The 16423-nt window shown below is 34.6% G+C and overlaps 2 protein-coding genes across 3 annotated transcripts; both read left to right on the forward strand.

Moving 5' to 3' along the window:
- The first annotated feature begins 1353 nt into the window (after positions 1 to 1353).
- On the forward strand, positions 1354 to 7670 carry LOC106624833 (lysosomal acid glucosylceramidase). 2 transcript variants are annotated; one of them, XM_036368168.2, is made up of 10 exons: positions 1354 to 1559; positions 1630 to 1763; positions 1894 to 2056; positions 2111 to 2255; positions 2339 to 2659; positions 2926 to 3055; positions 3131 to 3244; positions 3730 to 4072; positions 4140 to 4305; positions 7413 to 7670. In XM_036368168.2, the coding sequence occupies exons 1-10, from the start codon at positions 1502 to 1504 to the stop codon at positions 7510 to 7512; spliced, it is 1674 nt and encodes a 557-aa protein (XP_036224061.2). In that variant the 5' UTR covers positions 1354 to 1501; the 3' UTR covers positions 7513 to 7670. The 2 variants fall into 2 exon arrangements, with proteins under 2 accessions (XP_036224061.2, XP_069961702.1); XM_070105601.1 differs by having other exon boundaries at positions 1356 to 1559; positions 1613 to 1763.
- A 6196-nt stretch (positions 7671 to 13866) lies between these two features.
- LOC106624834 (alpha-tocopherol transfer protein-like) lies at positions 13867 to 15862 on the forward strand. Its single transcript, XM_036368214.2, has 3 exons — positions 13867 to 14273; positions 15001 to 15364; positions 15435 to 15862. Exons 1-3 carry the CDS (start codon positions 13984 to 13986, stop codon positions 15687 to 15689), a joined length of 909 nt encoding a protein of 302 aa, XP_036224107.2. The 5' UTR covers positions 13867 to 13983; the 3' UTR covers positions 15690 to 15862.
- The last annotated feature ends 561 nt before the right edge of the window (positions 15863 to 16423 follow it).

Below are 16423 nucleotides of genomic sequence, written 5' to 3' on the forward strand. Positions count from 1 at the left end.
TATAATTGATTCGATTTAGTCATGTCATCTGTCTATATATATGCGAATTAGTGTCTCCGTTTTTGAGATAGTCATTTTCTCTCTAAGAAACGGTTCACTTTTCCGAACCGCCAATGTATATCTGAGCGCTACAAGTTATATGGTAGCCGCCATAAAAATTGAACGATAAAATTCAAGTTCTTATGTGGAGAACTCTTTTATTTGGCGAGATATCTTCACGAAATTTGGCATAAATTCTTGTCTAATGGTACGGGCTCTTTGCTCCCTCACGAAGAGGCTTACAATACTTATATAATATATATTCCAAAGTAGCAGTACAATCTCCGAACAAATTGCTTAGATCGGACCACCATAGCACATAGCTGCCATTCAAAACTGACCGATCAAAATCGAGATAAAGATTTTAAAAATAGATCTTTTTCCTTACTAAGTAAACTTAATTGGACTTCAAGGTTGTCTATATCAAACAACTAGAACTGCCTGGAAAGAACTATAACGTTTCCGTTGGACCTAAACCGACTATATTTACCGTTTTTTCTTGTTTTTAATTAATTTTTAGAATATCTAAATTTTTCTTAAACTTTCCGGAAGACTTTCTTAGAAGCTTTGTTTTTGCAACAACCTAAATTTTTTAAAAAGCTGATAACTGTATTCAAAAATAAAAATTCAAGATGTTTCAATGCTTAAAAATATTTAACGAAGCAATCAATGGGATCGTTGGTTAAAAATATTGTTAAAGAAGGTCATAAAAAACGAACTGGGGAAATTGAATCAAACTGTCCGAGAATAACAATTGAACGGAAGTCTGCTCGAATACTTTCCGGGAAGTTGTATGCGTTAACTACTCTATTTAAGAATACATATGTCTAATTAAAACCTCTTGAATACTTTTTGCTTGATATTGATGATGTACTACAATTGTTCTTTCACTTTTTTTAAACAAGCTATTTTTTGTAACAGTATTATAAAAGAACTACTGAAAGCAAAATTTTAACAAGTCGGTTAGTACATAAACTCAAATTTTGTTTGTAAGTAAATTATACAAAATATAATCTAATAAATAATTTTTAAGGCTTGGAAATTTCCAAAAGAAGGTGTGTTCTAACCTTGTCGCCATCAAAGTATTCACCATAAGTATTTTAATCATTCATTTTAAAAATTATCGCCAGCGTAATGAAACGAATCCTAACTATATTTACTCTCCAGCACGAAAAAGGTTATCAAAACAAAAACCATTAAAGCAAATAAATACAAAAATGTAAAATTGAGCGAATCGGAAAGTATGTAAAAAAATAATAATAACAAACGTAGAGATAATGAATTGATAAGCCAAAGTATAAACGCCTGAGAGTGCTGTCACGCCAGTAGGTATTGAATTGCGAACGAGTGTGGGTTGTACGAATCGCAAGTTCATTATTATTCAGAGATATACGTTTTTCGATTGAAGTCGTGTTTGCTCCGAAACTTAAAAATTATACAAAATACAAAAGCAATTGTGAAAATGATTTATAAAATAATTTTCTTATTGTCATTAAGTTTCAACTACGATAAGTTTACTGGTAAAAAATATTTGAAATATGAAAAAAAAGGTTTGATAATATAATCATTAAAGCGATTTTGTAATCTCAGCTAACGCAAGCAGTTATTGTATGCCCCGACAAACAAAATACGGCTTAGTGTGTGTTTGCACGGCAGATCACTGCGATTATTTGGAGAATCCCCAGCCAAGCTCAAACGAGCTTTTAATAATTTCTTCAAGCAAGGTACCAGTCATTGTTTATGTGAAATTAAAAGCAAATCTTAATAAATTTGCTCTCTTTTTTACTCTTCCACACTGTTATATTTTGTAAAACTTTCTTATTTCTTTTCCACACCTACCAACCCCACGCGTAGGAAGGCCTACGCTTTGCTGTAAGTAAATTAAGTTTTGGCGAAATTAATACAAAAACAAATACAGAGATAAGTTTAAATGAAAGCAACGACGATTTCAAAAATTCAGCGGTGATCGTCGATAATCGACAACATTTTGTACAGCTTTTGATTGATACGAGCGAACGTAAGTTTATTTAGAAATTGGTTTTCACTTTTTATTAAATAGTGTTCATCACAGGTTCAACTTCCAGATTCACACCGAAACTGCGAGTGAATCGCTCAGTGGAATATCAAAAAGTTACAGGTTTTGGTGGTGCATTCACCGGTACTGTTTCACTTTTGTTGGGACTATTGGATCAGAAGCTTCAAGATCACATTTACAAGTACGCGTAAATTGATTGAACAGTTGACTTCTCTGAAACTCTTCGAAATAAATAATTTTTTTATTACAATTTGGTTACTGTAGGTCATATTATCATAAAGATGGTATCGGCTTCAATATGCTACGTACCCCAATTGGGGGCTGTGATTTTGATCTTGCCCCTTGGGCTTATAATGAGGAGCCTCGTGATGATATCAAACTTTCAAATTTCCAAAAGTTAGATCCCCGCGATGAAATTAAAGTGCAACAAATGGAGCGTTTAAAGTCAGTATCCGATTTGGAAACCTTAAAAATCATGGCTGCGGCTTGGAGTTCACCAACTTGGATGAAGACAAACGGAAAGTGGACAGGCATAGGATTGTTGAAGACTGTATATTATAAGACTTGGGCTGATTATCATCTGAGGTGAGTTGAAAGATTATATACATATAATATATTTTAGATCTCAGAAGCATAAATTACCCTAATCGGGGTCATGGTAGTCATAAAAGTTAGTTCCTAATCTCAAAATATCCATAGAAGTACCCAAAATTGCGTTCATCTATTCTGTGTCGACGTTTCAGATGCGTATATAAATAAATATATAGCCTATAAATGATCGAAGAAAGGGTTGCTATGTACAAACATTAATCATACATCTAAACATGGTTAAATATTTGTTCTTTTTGCAGATTTTTAGAGTTAATGGATGCTAAAAATATGCCGATCTGGGCTATATCAACTGGTAATGAGCCGCTTAACGGAATCGCCTTTTTCTTTTTCGTGCACTTCATGAGCCTTGGTTGGATACCAAGGAACCAGGTACTTTTTAAAAATATAATGACACTTATATCAAAATCTTACACATACAATTTGTTGTAAATTACACTTTCTTAGGCAGTTTGGCTGAATGACTTCCTTGGACCAACAATCCGAAAATCCAAATATAAAAATGTTCTGATATTCGGAAATGACGATCAACGATATTCTTATCCTTGGTGGTTTATTCAAGTGAGTACGCGAATATAAAATGTTGTTTACGATCAAAACTAGACTGAACAAGCTTCTCATGAACTGACTACAACGACGCATATGTACAACACATGCACCAACCAATTTTTAATGTATATTTATTTTGTAAGTAAAAAAAGTGTTCTACTCTTGAAAGATTATTCATATCTTTTCTTATCCACTCGTTTAAAACCTGGCATTTACTTGTTTAGAATCAATAGAAATCGGACGGTATAAATATCGTCACATTTTCAACGGCGCTTGATCTTTCCTGTATAAAATAATAATAATTCGACCTTTTATTAAGAGAAATCCATATGGCCATGATAAATTCAAACCAAATACGTTAATTTATTGGATCTAGACCTAAAAAATTTAAATGAAATTCCTTGCCTTTTCAAGTCCATAATTAGATGTGACCTGTAACTCTACAGTACTTTGCCCATATTTTTAAACTAAACTTTCACTGATTTATTTTTTTTTAGATGAATCGCACGCGCCCAGGTGTTCTTAACTACCTAGACGGCTTCGCAGTACACTCATATTGGGATGAAATGTTTGCACCCAATCTAATAGATTTGACAGTTACGCAGTTGCCAGGCAAAATCGTGCTTAATACTGAATCCTCCATAGGAGACAAGCCATGGCAAACCCATGGACCCGAACTTGGTTCATGGGAACGGGGTGAACAGTACGCACGTGATATTCTGCACAACCTGCAACATTCCTACAATGGCTGGATCGATTGGAATATCGTTTTAGATGAGCAAGGTGGGCCGAGTTATGTGAATAATTATGTTGACGCGGCGGTGATTGTGAATACCACAAGTAAGTGCGAATATTTAAGTAAGTGAAAGTTTTTTTTGTAATAAAGTACGATGTTTTTTTGTAACAGATCGCGCGGAAATATACAAGCAACCAATATTTTATAGCATGGGCCACTTTTCGAAATTCGTGCCCGAGGGTTCGGTGCGTATTGAGGCGAGAATGTTGAGTTTGGCCGTGGAGGTGGTTGCTTTCAAGCGGCCCGATCAACGCATCGCTGCAGTACTGCTCAATGGGTATGTACATATGCCATTGCATATTTATATATGTATATATATATCTTCGTACTACAATATTAAGTGCGTAAAAGTCAATTTATGTAGCAGTGGGAGTGTTTGCCATGCGTCTTCAAACGCATTTGTTGTTCATTTTTTGTTGTTGAATTGCTACTTAACTTAATGTTAACACACTTTTATGGCGAGTTTATTAAAATGCAATTAAGATGTAAGGCACTAACACACTTCTGTACTTATGCAATGCACATATGTATGTACATACATTCTAAATATTTGGCGTACTTACGTGCGCCCTTGATATGTTGGCACGCCTGCATCTATAAGTGCGACCCACTTCATTGTCATTAAATTGCAACATTTTCTTAAAAGTGCTTTGTTTATATACATATACATATTATATGTATGTATCGATTGCAATGAAACCATGAAATTCATTATCATTTTGACCGCTCTTTCATGGGTTGACGGACTCTCTTTGTTTAAGCTTACAACCATTTTTATTTTAATTTCTTGGTCTGCGTTGTCATCAAATAATGATAAAACAGCTTTTTCAATGGTTAATTACCAAAGATGGTGACTGAATTTCTGTAATGCACCTTCGAAACCTTTTTCATTTGTCTTCATTGATTTCAAAAGGCATAAATCCTGATAAAGTGCTTTTACAATAAAAAGACATTGAAGCCAGGGCAAGCAAATATCAAACAGTGTCGCATTATTATTGTTTGTAATTTTCAGTTGAGCGCTAAGAAGTGCTATTTTCAGTGCATAAATCGCCCTAGCCATCTACTTTACTTAGCGTATGGCACGTGGATATCGACCTTTAAATTTTCGATTTTTATCTCCATCTAAAATTATCACTGAGAGATCACTTAGTTCTCGATAGTATTCGAAGCCGCGTTTGCCTGTTCTCTTTCTGATGAGTTTTCTCAATTATTCTTTATTTCCATATGAAATAACTACCGGAAGACGTTCTTCTTTTGATTTGCGAACAGCCTAAAGTAGGCAATCAAAGTGAACCATCACAAGCTGTGACATCCCATTATGAAAATCAGTTTTAATGGGTTCCGCACGTTCTTTGTCCTTTTCTGTGCGAATTCTTTGAATTGAGGACTTACTTCTAGGGAATTCATCAGTATTTTATCCAAGTGCCTCAATAATAGCTTCAGGAATTGAGGACTTACTTATAGAAAATTCATCAGTATTGTATCCAAGTGCCTCAATAGTAGCTTATACGGTATCCATCATAATTTATTGACACATAACTAGCGCCGCTACTAATTTTGGATGAAGTCTTTCCAAATTCCTCTTTATCGATCCTTTTTATACTCTCGGAACATGTTGCTACAGACTATAATAGTTTTGTTCACCTAACGGTTGTCTGTATCTCTTAAAACTAATCGAGTTAGATATAGGATTATGTATATATAAATGATCAGTATGAAGAGACGAGTTGAAATCCGGGTGCCTGTTTGTCCGTCCGTCTGTGCAAGCTGTAACTTGAGTAAAAATTGAGATATCTTTATAAAACTTGGTAGACATTTATCTTGGTACCGTAAGACGGTTGGTATTGCAGATGGGCGTAATCGGACCACTGCCACGCCCACAAAACGCCATTAATCAAAAAAATAATAAATTGCCATAACTAAGCTCCGCAATAAGATACAAGTCTGTTATTTGGTATACAGGATCACATAACGAGGGTGCATCTGCAGTTTACAATTTATTTGTAAACTGGGCGTGGTCGCGGCCCCTAATAGGTTTAATCGGGTGACAACCCCGCCTACTCCCCATATAACGGTACTGTTAAAAACTACTAAAAGCGCGATAAATCAAGCACAAAACACGCAAGAGACATTAAATTTTATCTCTGCGATGGTATGAGATGACTTTATAGGAACCGCGTTCAAAATTAGACAGTGGGCGTCTCCCCGCCCACTTTTAGGTGAAAACCCATATCTTTAGATCTGCTTAACCGATTTCAACAAAATTCAGTGCATAACGTTCTTTTCATATTTCTATGTTATGGTGCGAAAATGGGCGAAATCGGATTACAACCACGCCTATTTCCCATATAACACCATTTTCAATTCCATCTGATTCTTTCACTTTCCACTATGCAAATCAAGCAACAATGATTGTATCGGGGTAAAAGTTTGCGTGAATAATGCGTTTAAAGTATGCCACCTTGTGACTAAAAATTGTCTAAATCGACCTAAAACTGTTCAAGCCCCTGGAATATGTGGCCCTCAGTGCCTATAGTTGACTTTTTACCGAAAATATCGGTCAATGGGATATATAATTTAAATTCATATAATAAAATAAATTAATGAAACTCTCAATAATAGTATGTCTTTGTGTGAAAAATGGGATGAATCTAATCGATACTGCCTTTAATATAAAATTTTGCCAACACTTGAAGTAATTTCACGGGTTTTGATCCTTGCAAGTTGGGAGAGTATATAATGTTCGAATACACCCGAACTTAGGACTTCCTTACTTGTTTGTTTTGTCAACGTCATTTATGGTAAGTGACCCGGTTGACCTGGATCCCGTTTTCGTTGCAAAAAATGCCTATTTGCTTTCATTAATTGAAGCCTATCGAAGTAGGCAATATCAAACCAATTGTCTAACTACGATCTTATTCCCAATATATAATGCACTCGCGAATACTGAGATTTTTACTTTCATTTACAGTTAATTCACCGGACGAATGTTGTCGAATAACACTACTAAAACTTGTTTATATGAAAGAAATTTTGATCCCTTATTTGATGTTTTATATCACCTATAAAAAATATATTTTACTTAAAACTGCGTAATTCAAGTTGGCATGTTTATCGAACGAAAACTATGTGGTGTTGGAATACTAAACACTATTTGGTTACTAAAATTAGTGTTTGAAATCTTATGTTTGCCATTGTTGTTTTTGTACTCGGTATTTTGATGATAAGTAGCTTTAAGGAAATTTAACCAAAATTGGGTATTAATTTACCACTAGCCAAGAAAAATGAGGCCTGTATATTATTATTAGGCTTAATTGCTTCAACACACTTGTGTATCTACAACTTTGAATTTGATTTATTAATAAATTTTTATTTCAATTGCAGCGAAAACCATGCCGTCGAAGTGCTTCTGAATGACAGTGTACGCGGCGAGATAACAATTAATTTACCAGCGCATTCATGGCACACGATTGTCTATAATTAAATGCGCACACAATTTCACATATGTACATACATGCATGCAAAACTACATTTTATACTAATTGATATTTCTACAGTAATTCGGGCCTCAAACCATTTTCCTTGTGCAAATAATATTAGTTAAAAACTTTTTCAATAAATTTTGAAAAATATTTAGTTAAAGTGTATTTAAATATTATTATATTTTAAGTTATGGGTAGCCTAACTTTTGCAGTTTTCCTGAAATTTAATTCTTATTTTGTTGAAGAAAATTTATATTATATATTACTTTTTATTTATAATGAATGATAATCATCATTAGTTAGGATATGACCATGACCATTGTTTTTTCTCTAAACAACATACGTCCCCACTGATTTTTTCTGTGCTCAGACCTCTCGAAATTTTTAGAAGTAGAAAAAACGCCGGGAGTAAAATCAATTTTGAGGCAAAATGAACAAAAATGTTATCCAAATGTTGAAAGATCGCTATAATTAAAATTCCTATTCCTTTAAAACGATTCTTGTTTTCCACTATTAGCGTGAAAGAAAAGTTAAAGAGATAGAAAAACAAGAAAAAACGTTAACTTCGGTTGCACAGAAGCTAATACACAAATACAACGGCTCCTTAGAAGAACTTTATTCCGATCGTTTTTATGGCAGCTATATGATGAAAATACATTGTTGCCTTGAATAATAACTTGTGTCTAATTTCGTGAAGATAGCTCGTCAAAAATAAAGTTTTCCATGCAAGCATTCCGATCGTGAAGTTATAATGCAGCTATATGCTATAGTCATTCGATTTATATAATTTCTTCGGATATTGGATTATTGCCTTAAATAATAATATGAAAAAGTTTTACATACAAGTACATTATTCCGATTGTTCAGTTTGTATGGCAGCTATATGCTATAGTGTTCCGATGTCGGCCGTACCGACAAATGAGCGGCTTTTTAGTGAGAAAAGAACAGGTGCAAATTTTCAGATCGATAGCTTAAAAACTGTGGGACTAGTTTGTATATATACAGACAGACGGACATGTATATAAATGTAATGTACAAGTATTTTATTGCATTCCATCCAAGAATTCAAATAAAATATAAAATATAAGCCATTAAGGACGAATTCCACAGTAAATTTCAAAATAATTTTTATTGCCCAAATATTCACGTGCAAAAGCTTACTATATACTGTATTTGTATGTATTTGTATATATGTATATCCATAAGCGCTATAATATACAACTAAACTTATACCAAATAATTTATTAAGCTATGAAGACCATCACACAGGATATTAAATAGCGAAGACGCCGTAGAAAGAGAGACAGTAAAAAATGTATGGAGATTTTATGGTTGAGAAAAATGCATTATTTATTGCACATTTTTCAAAAAAAAAAAACGCTTTGCTCCACTGGCAGTTGTCGCTCAACTTAATCCTTCTTGGCACACACCGAGCGTGAGATGTTTTAATGATCACTGCATTGTCATTGCTCGGCGCGGTGACGCCTTGATCGTCAAACACCCACAGTGTCCCCCATGAAATAATGAGATAGAATGGTGAAAATTCGTAATTTCGTCTTTTCCGCTGCTTCCGTAACGCTAAATTATTTTTCATTGTAAACAGACGAAAGCGTTTTTCATGCTTACATCACATAAATACATATATAAAAACATAGTAGTTGTTAATGTGGACCTTTTGCAATTCGCTCTCACTTGGAGCAGTTGTAGATGCATATTTTTGTTGTTGCCTTGGAGCTCGTCGTTGATATGAATTATTCTCTGCTGTAATATGACGTTTTTCGTTACGCAAAATTAAAAATGTTAAACAAATTTCCGTCACCGCATCTCTATGTATGAATTACATTGACGTTGTTGTTCTCCCTCATCAATTGAAGCGATCATTTTGAATGACACTCATTCCGCCCCTTTGAAAAGCGAAATGGGCTATACACTCCTTCGGGTACGAGTATGAGTATGTACGTTCATAGCTATATACATGTATGTATATATGTATACATGAGTGCGAGTATTCCAAAAGATTTACTTAAAAGCAATAAATAGACTAATATGTAAGTGAATATTTTTAGCTCCAAGCACTTACATACATACAAACATGCACATTCATAGAATGACTTATACCCAAGTACTTTAGAGACCTTTGTAACTAAAAATACGAGTACTTCCTTTTTCCCTCTTTTCGAATATCCCTAAGGAGGATATGTTGTTGAGAGTAGTTGCTATTTGGCTCATGAGTTATTTAATCCTTGTTTTTAAAGTTATACTTACAAATGACATTAAATACTTCTAGTTACAATTATGTTAAGTACACTGTCGATATGCGAAATGCTCCTTTGAGACGTGCGGCAGCTGTCAACTCTATGACACTTTTCCGATTACAACATTTTTCTTTATAATGGATATTTTCTGAGTTAGCACGTAATTTTACTGCTTTTATCTAATAAGGAAGTGATAATTAGTTTAATGGGAATTCAGTTCCACCGAACATTCAAATATATATACATATATATTTTTTTAATACACGCATACTGGACTACTTCATTAGTAGATCAGTAAATTTTATCCAATTAAATTCCAATGTATGTAGCTAACTGTAGTCGGACTTTCGTATTTTTCGCATCATATCAAAAGGAAATTTCTCCATTTTATTAAGATATCTATTATATGTATGTATATTAACTTATATATGGGGAATGAAAACAACAGAAGGTGTTAGGTATCCATTCTCGAATCATGCTAATTAGCTGCCATGCTAATATTCCCTATCAAACTTGTTCAAATTGGTCGAATAGTTTCCGAGTTATGGAACTTTTATTATGTAATTTAGCAAAACCTGTGCGGTGGGAAGAATTATTAAGCAAGTCCAATTTCTAATCTCACGTTGTATTTTTCAATTAGATAACGATGTAAAATTACGTGAGAGTAAAGTATTTAAGTAAAAAATGTTCCTAGAATAAAAATATGGGGAAATTTCACAATAGTGCTCAGAGGAATGCGGAACCTGGAACTTAGAGCCGAAATATAAATTAAAAAATAACGGAACGGAGTTAAAGAAAATATTACGGCATCTCACCAGATGGCCAGGGGGTTCTAAAAATTCTAAAAAATTCCTCACGTCAGGGAGGTGAAGAGAAAATCCCGACGACAAAATACCCTGAAAAAAACCTCACGTCATTTTGGGACGCCCCCTTATATGCTCATTGTTTTTTTGTCTTTTATTTATATATTTTACTTCTGGTGTACATTCTATAGAATTGTTTCCACCTGTGCATAGATACAAGAAGATATAAGCAGTATCATACATCATAACATTATAAATATATTGTATTATTGCATAACATACAAAATATAATAAGAAATTATTCTGAGTCTAGTTGAACAAAAAATTATTCAGAATAATACATAACATAATTTAAATTACAATAGTTCTAATCCACTTCCCAATAATCTTATTCAATATTCTCTTAGTACAATTAATCAATCCTTTTTAAAAAATTTAAATTTTTCTGAAGGCAAAAAAACTCCTCTATGAGACATATACGTCAAATCTATTGGATTTCCAATACCATTTTTGACTAACTTAGCTTAGACCGTGCAAGCCACCTATCGGTTAAATTATAGGTTAATTACCCAACAGCGCTACCAAAGACTTAAAGTTTCTATAAGTTTCTTATGGCTCAATTGCTGGATTCTAAGAAACTCTTGTGTACGTGGGCACATTCCTCTCCTTCTTACGCAAAGCCCCTAAAAGTTGCATGCTGTGTTTGTATTATGTATGATATTGGCACGAATATTGGCGTTTCGATACCCGTGACTTGCTGGGGATCTATAGAATTCGTAGTCTGTAAGGATAAAGTGCAACCGATAGCACTTCAAATCTTTTACCAAATCTAAATGTTATACCATTTATATGCCATTCCGAAAATTCCTAAAACTTTTACATCCACTTAAATGTTGTGTCACATATGATTAGCGCACTAATGTGCTGCAACAAACAAACAACAGCAACAAGAATAAAGTGGACACATCCGGATAATGGCAATCAACCGGGACACTTAGCACCCTCACATTTGAAGCGCCGAAATATAGTGTGTACAGTAGCATATTTAGAGAGCTGTCCGCACATAAAAAGAGTACCAGCAATGGTAGCGCCGTTGGGGAAATATATATTTATATTACTCTTTTGTGGATGCAACAGCGCCTTTGAAATGTGATCGGCATTTTATGCTTGAAATGCAGCTGACAATTAAGCGAGTAAGCGTGTAAATGTGAGTGAGTGCGCGTCAACTCGGCAGCTTGACAATGTGTTGTTGAGCACTCAATTTATGATTTGACATGGGAGCACTCGAAAACCGTGGAAAAAAATGAAGCCCAATATTTATACGTACATATACCTTATAGTTTGTAGTCACGTCAGGGGCGCTGACAAGTCTGCTTGTAGCATCAGCAAATTTACTTGCGCATATCTACCTATAGGCGTACAAGCCAATTTATATAGGCATACGATTGTTTTCACATGTGTAGTTATGAACTATTGTACCAGCATTTACATACACTTTGGCTTCCTAAGTGGCACACCTACGGCTTGAGTCGCAGAGACGAACATGACACGGGCACAGTCTCTGCAAATTGGTCTGACAGAATGTGTCAGCTGTTGACATGATCATGTTGCTGTCGCGATGAGCAGTGATTGCTCTTGGCAACAGCAAAACGAAAACTCTACAACCGCTCAGAGAAATGTTTTACTATATATGTATGTTTAAATAGATATATGTGTGTACATATTTTTATATGGCGATTTTTAACATTCTGTCAAAGGACATCGCCTCCGTAGACTATCACGACCCTACTGTATCCTTCCAACTCTAAAGTTCTTTCCATTCGAGACTTGTCTTGTTTTTCATGCTGTGGTAGACACTATTTGTTATTTGAAATAACCAAAAACAAATAATGGAAAAATGCTTTGATCTCACTGACAGTTTGCACACGCAACCGCTAAATACATCACCGTGCTCTCATGCCGCATAGCTTCAGGCTCTCCTACTTACAGTGCACAGAATGCGCAGAATGCCTCCAGTGAAGTGCGACGACAGCTCATGATACTCGTATTCGGGTGTAAATTATATTAATGATGGCTCATTAGCTCCTTTCTATTTTCCTGTATGTACTCAGGGAGCTTCTTCGCTTTGCTTTAGTTTCATTTTGGCGATCACTATGTGTCATTGTAGCTATGGGAGCTCAATTGAAGGGGGTAATTGACACTGTCACTACTTGTAAGCATATTAATTTTTTGTTATTCTTACTTTTTAAAAGTTTATTGTTGTTGTCGCTACTATGTAAGCAGAATATTAAAGTGTTTTCAGTCGTTGACAAGTAACATTTGACGGGAAATATATGAGTATTACTTGTGTGTTCCATATGTTGGCGGTATCTTTTCACATACTAGTACGGGATCGGCGGAGAGATGATCCCATCATAAGCGAAATGCCACCAACGTTTAAAAAAAATTTAAGAGCTGTAAGTGTTAAGAGGAAATTGAGGATTTTAAAAATTTACAGAAGAGTGAAAAATCTTAACGAATTACTTCTTTGTAAATATACCTAAATACTACCTAAAGTTTTACTGTTGAAATATTAAAAATAATCTCATTAAAATTTCCAAAAATTAAAGTTTTAGTGCTTTTACAAGAAACTAAAAGTTCTTTGTAATATTTTATCGGAATTTATAGTATTCACAAAGACCACGAAATCCAACAAAATGCACCAAACTTTCTTGTTTTATTTCTCCTAGTGCTATCGATGAAATTCTAGAGTTCGAAGATTCATGTTATTCCTCGACTTTCTTTCTGAATAGTTTTTACTTATTCCCATGGAATTGTGCGATTCATTAAAAGAACTTATGCTTTGAAGGTATGCCAAATTTTCACACGAAGCTTTTAAAAAAATGTACTCGGACATTTTTTATTGATCTGAAGTAGTATTGTTGTTATTAAAACCTCGAATACTATAACGTTAACTATTTGAATCCTAATAAAACTAATTGTATTAAATAAAAAAATATTTGCAAATAATTACTAAACTAAACGGACACTTATTTTTAATGACAATTTCAGAGTTGAACATCCATTTTCATTAGCTTTGTAGACAACACATACAAATATACATACTTGCATACACTAAGCCCTAAATTCTATGTGCGCAATTAATAAAATTAATAAAATTTTCCAGATAAATGATAAGAAAAATTATTTAGACTAATTCTGTGTCAGTTTCATCATTACATTATTGTCATGAATTAATGGTATTGTTATCAGTCCGCTATCCCAGATCATAAATAATATGCGAGACTCTTTAGTACATTCATTTGTTAATAATAGATATTAGTAATTAGTAGCGGTTCAGTTTTGGCATCGTTCAGACACGCCACGATCAGAGTTGTATCATAAATATTAATTTGATTTCTTTTGAAATCTTAAAATGCGTCCTTTGCCACCGGAATTAGCGAAAATCGCACGAGAGGAATTGAACGAGATACCGGAGCGTTTGCAACAGGATTTGACTGTATTGCGAACCTGGATTTATCAGCAGCGTTATTTGCATGCGCGTACATCGACGGATTTCCTGATTGCCTTCCTCAGACGTTGCCGCTACAGTTTGGAGCAGACAAAGAAACGCATTGATGACTTCTTCACATTTCATACAAAGTGTCCGGAGATCGTATCGAATCGTCGTGTGACAGAGAAAATGTTAACCATCAATCGCTTAGGGTAAGTATAAAAACGATTACCAGAGTCACGTCTTAATTTTTCTTAATGTAACTCGGTAACGTCTAACAAATGAAGTGAGATCTGAAGCTCATCTCTTGTAGCTTTTATTAAAAATGTCCTCTAACACTGGTTTTGTTAGAAAACCTCTCCATAAGAATTTCCCGTTAAACATAAAACGTCTTAAAATCTTCTGATCGAAAAAACATTATGAACAAGTAAGGAAGTTCTAAGTTCGGGTGTAACCGAACATTTTGTACTCTCGCAACTTTCAAGGATCAAAGCCCGGGAAATTACTTCAGGTGTTGGCAAAATGTTATATTAAAGGAAGTCTTGATCCGGTTAATGGCGTTTTGTGGGCGTGGCAGGGGTCCGATTACGCCCATCTGCAATACTAATCGTCTTACGGTACCAAGAAACATATTTCCCAAGTTTCATAAAGTTATCACAATTTTTACTCAAGTTACAGCTTGTAAAGACGGACGGACAGACGGGCGGACAGACAGACGGATGGACAGACAGTCACCCGGATATCAACTCGTCTCTTCATTCTGATCATTTAGATATATATAACCCTATATCTAACTCGATTAGTTTTAGGTGATACAAAGAACCGTTAGGTGAACCAAACTATTATACTCTGTAGCAACAAGTAGCGAGAGTATAAAAATGTAGAATCAGATGTACATACATGCATACATATATTTGTAAAATTTATGTGTCTCCACAGACTACAGTATTTCCCGGAATTTCCAATATGTAGTGATCACGCTGCAATAATGATTACCCGAGTCAGCTATTGCCCCAAACGTTTTCACATGCGTGATGTTATGGCTTATACTGCGATGGGTATGGAAGTGATAGCACTAGAGAATGATAATGCTGCAATTGTAGGGGTGGTACAAATATTCGATTTATCAAATCTGGATGTTGAGCACGCGGCTCAATTGGATGGTGGTCTCTTAAGGAAATGGTGGTATTGGATGAGTGAGTGTAGTCCGTTGCGCATAAATGTAACCTATTGCTTGAACGCGCCCAAAGAACTACAAAATTGGCTGGGTGTCTTGCGAACACTATGCGTTAAAATGAGTCCGGTAGAGTACATGTAAAACTACCTATTGAAACTCACATTAGTATAGAATAACTTTCTCTTTCATACAACAGATGATTATCCTGAAATCTTTGGAAGAGCTCTATCAATACATACCACAAAAATGTTTACCTGAGGAATATGGTGGCACCAATGGGCATCTGTATGAGTGTGTTTCGTACATGGAAGATTTGCTAAAGAGCTATCGTGACTACTTCGAAGACGAAGTAAATTACGGCACTGTTGAACAGTTACGACGTGGTGAGATTATGCCATATGAGGCGGAGTTTGGCGCAGAAGGCAGTTTTCGTAAATTGATTGTCGATTAAAAATTATTAAAAAAGACATATACATAAATATATACATATCCAAAATATATACCATATTTACATGCAAATCAGGTATTAGGGCAAATTAAACTTAAATTTTTAAGTCATTGGCAGTCAGCTTCCACTAATTGGCTCTATATGTGTATTAATTAAGTATCTATTGTATTTATGAGTCACAGTAAATAAATTTATTCAATAAAAAACTACATATTCTCACATCAAAAATAGCAAGTTTTAACTAGTGTATTTGTTATATACTTATTGATGATCGATTTTTTATCTAAAGCTGAAGACATAGCGTGCAAGAAATATGTACCTTGGATTAGGTTAGAGGTAGATCCTAATAGGAATCTCATTTGGACAGCTAAGAATAAAGTTTGCTAAAGGTAAGTAGATCAGGAAGTCTCTTGTGTTCTACTCCAGGCCAAAAGGGCCGCGAACAGAAGTAAGTTGTTGACCAACGCCTGCTAAGCCCACGCGAGGTTCATTAGGGCTAGTGTTAAAAAAATCAAGATGACAACGGATATTCAACTACTGAAATTCCAACTAAATTTATGTTCAGTCTACAGGTATACTTGCGAGCTCAATCGATAGTTATAAATATATTCAGAACAAGATATGTACTCTTATTGAATTCTTTAAACAAAACGCTGAATGTTCGGCCGACCCTAAGAGTTTTACATTCGCCCAAAATTTAACGTTAAAACCAATAAAAGTATTTCCAAATATTTTCA

The sequence above is a fragment of the Bactrocera oleae genome, chromosome 2, assembly GCF_042242935.1.
Source record: "Bactrocera oleae isolate idBacOlea1 chromosome 2, idBacOlea1, whole genome shotgun sequence".
Taxonomy (NCBI): domain Eukaryota; kingdom Metazoa; phylum Arthropoda; class Insecta; order Diptera; family Tephritidae; genus Bactrocera; species Bactrocera oleae.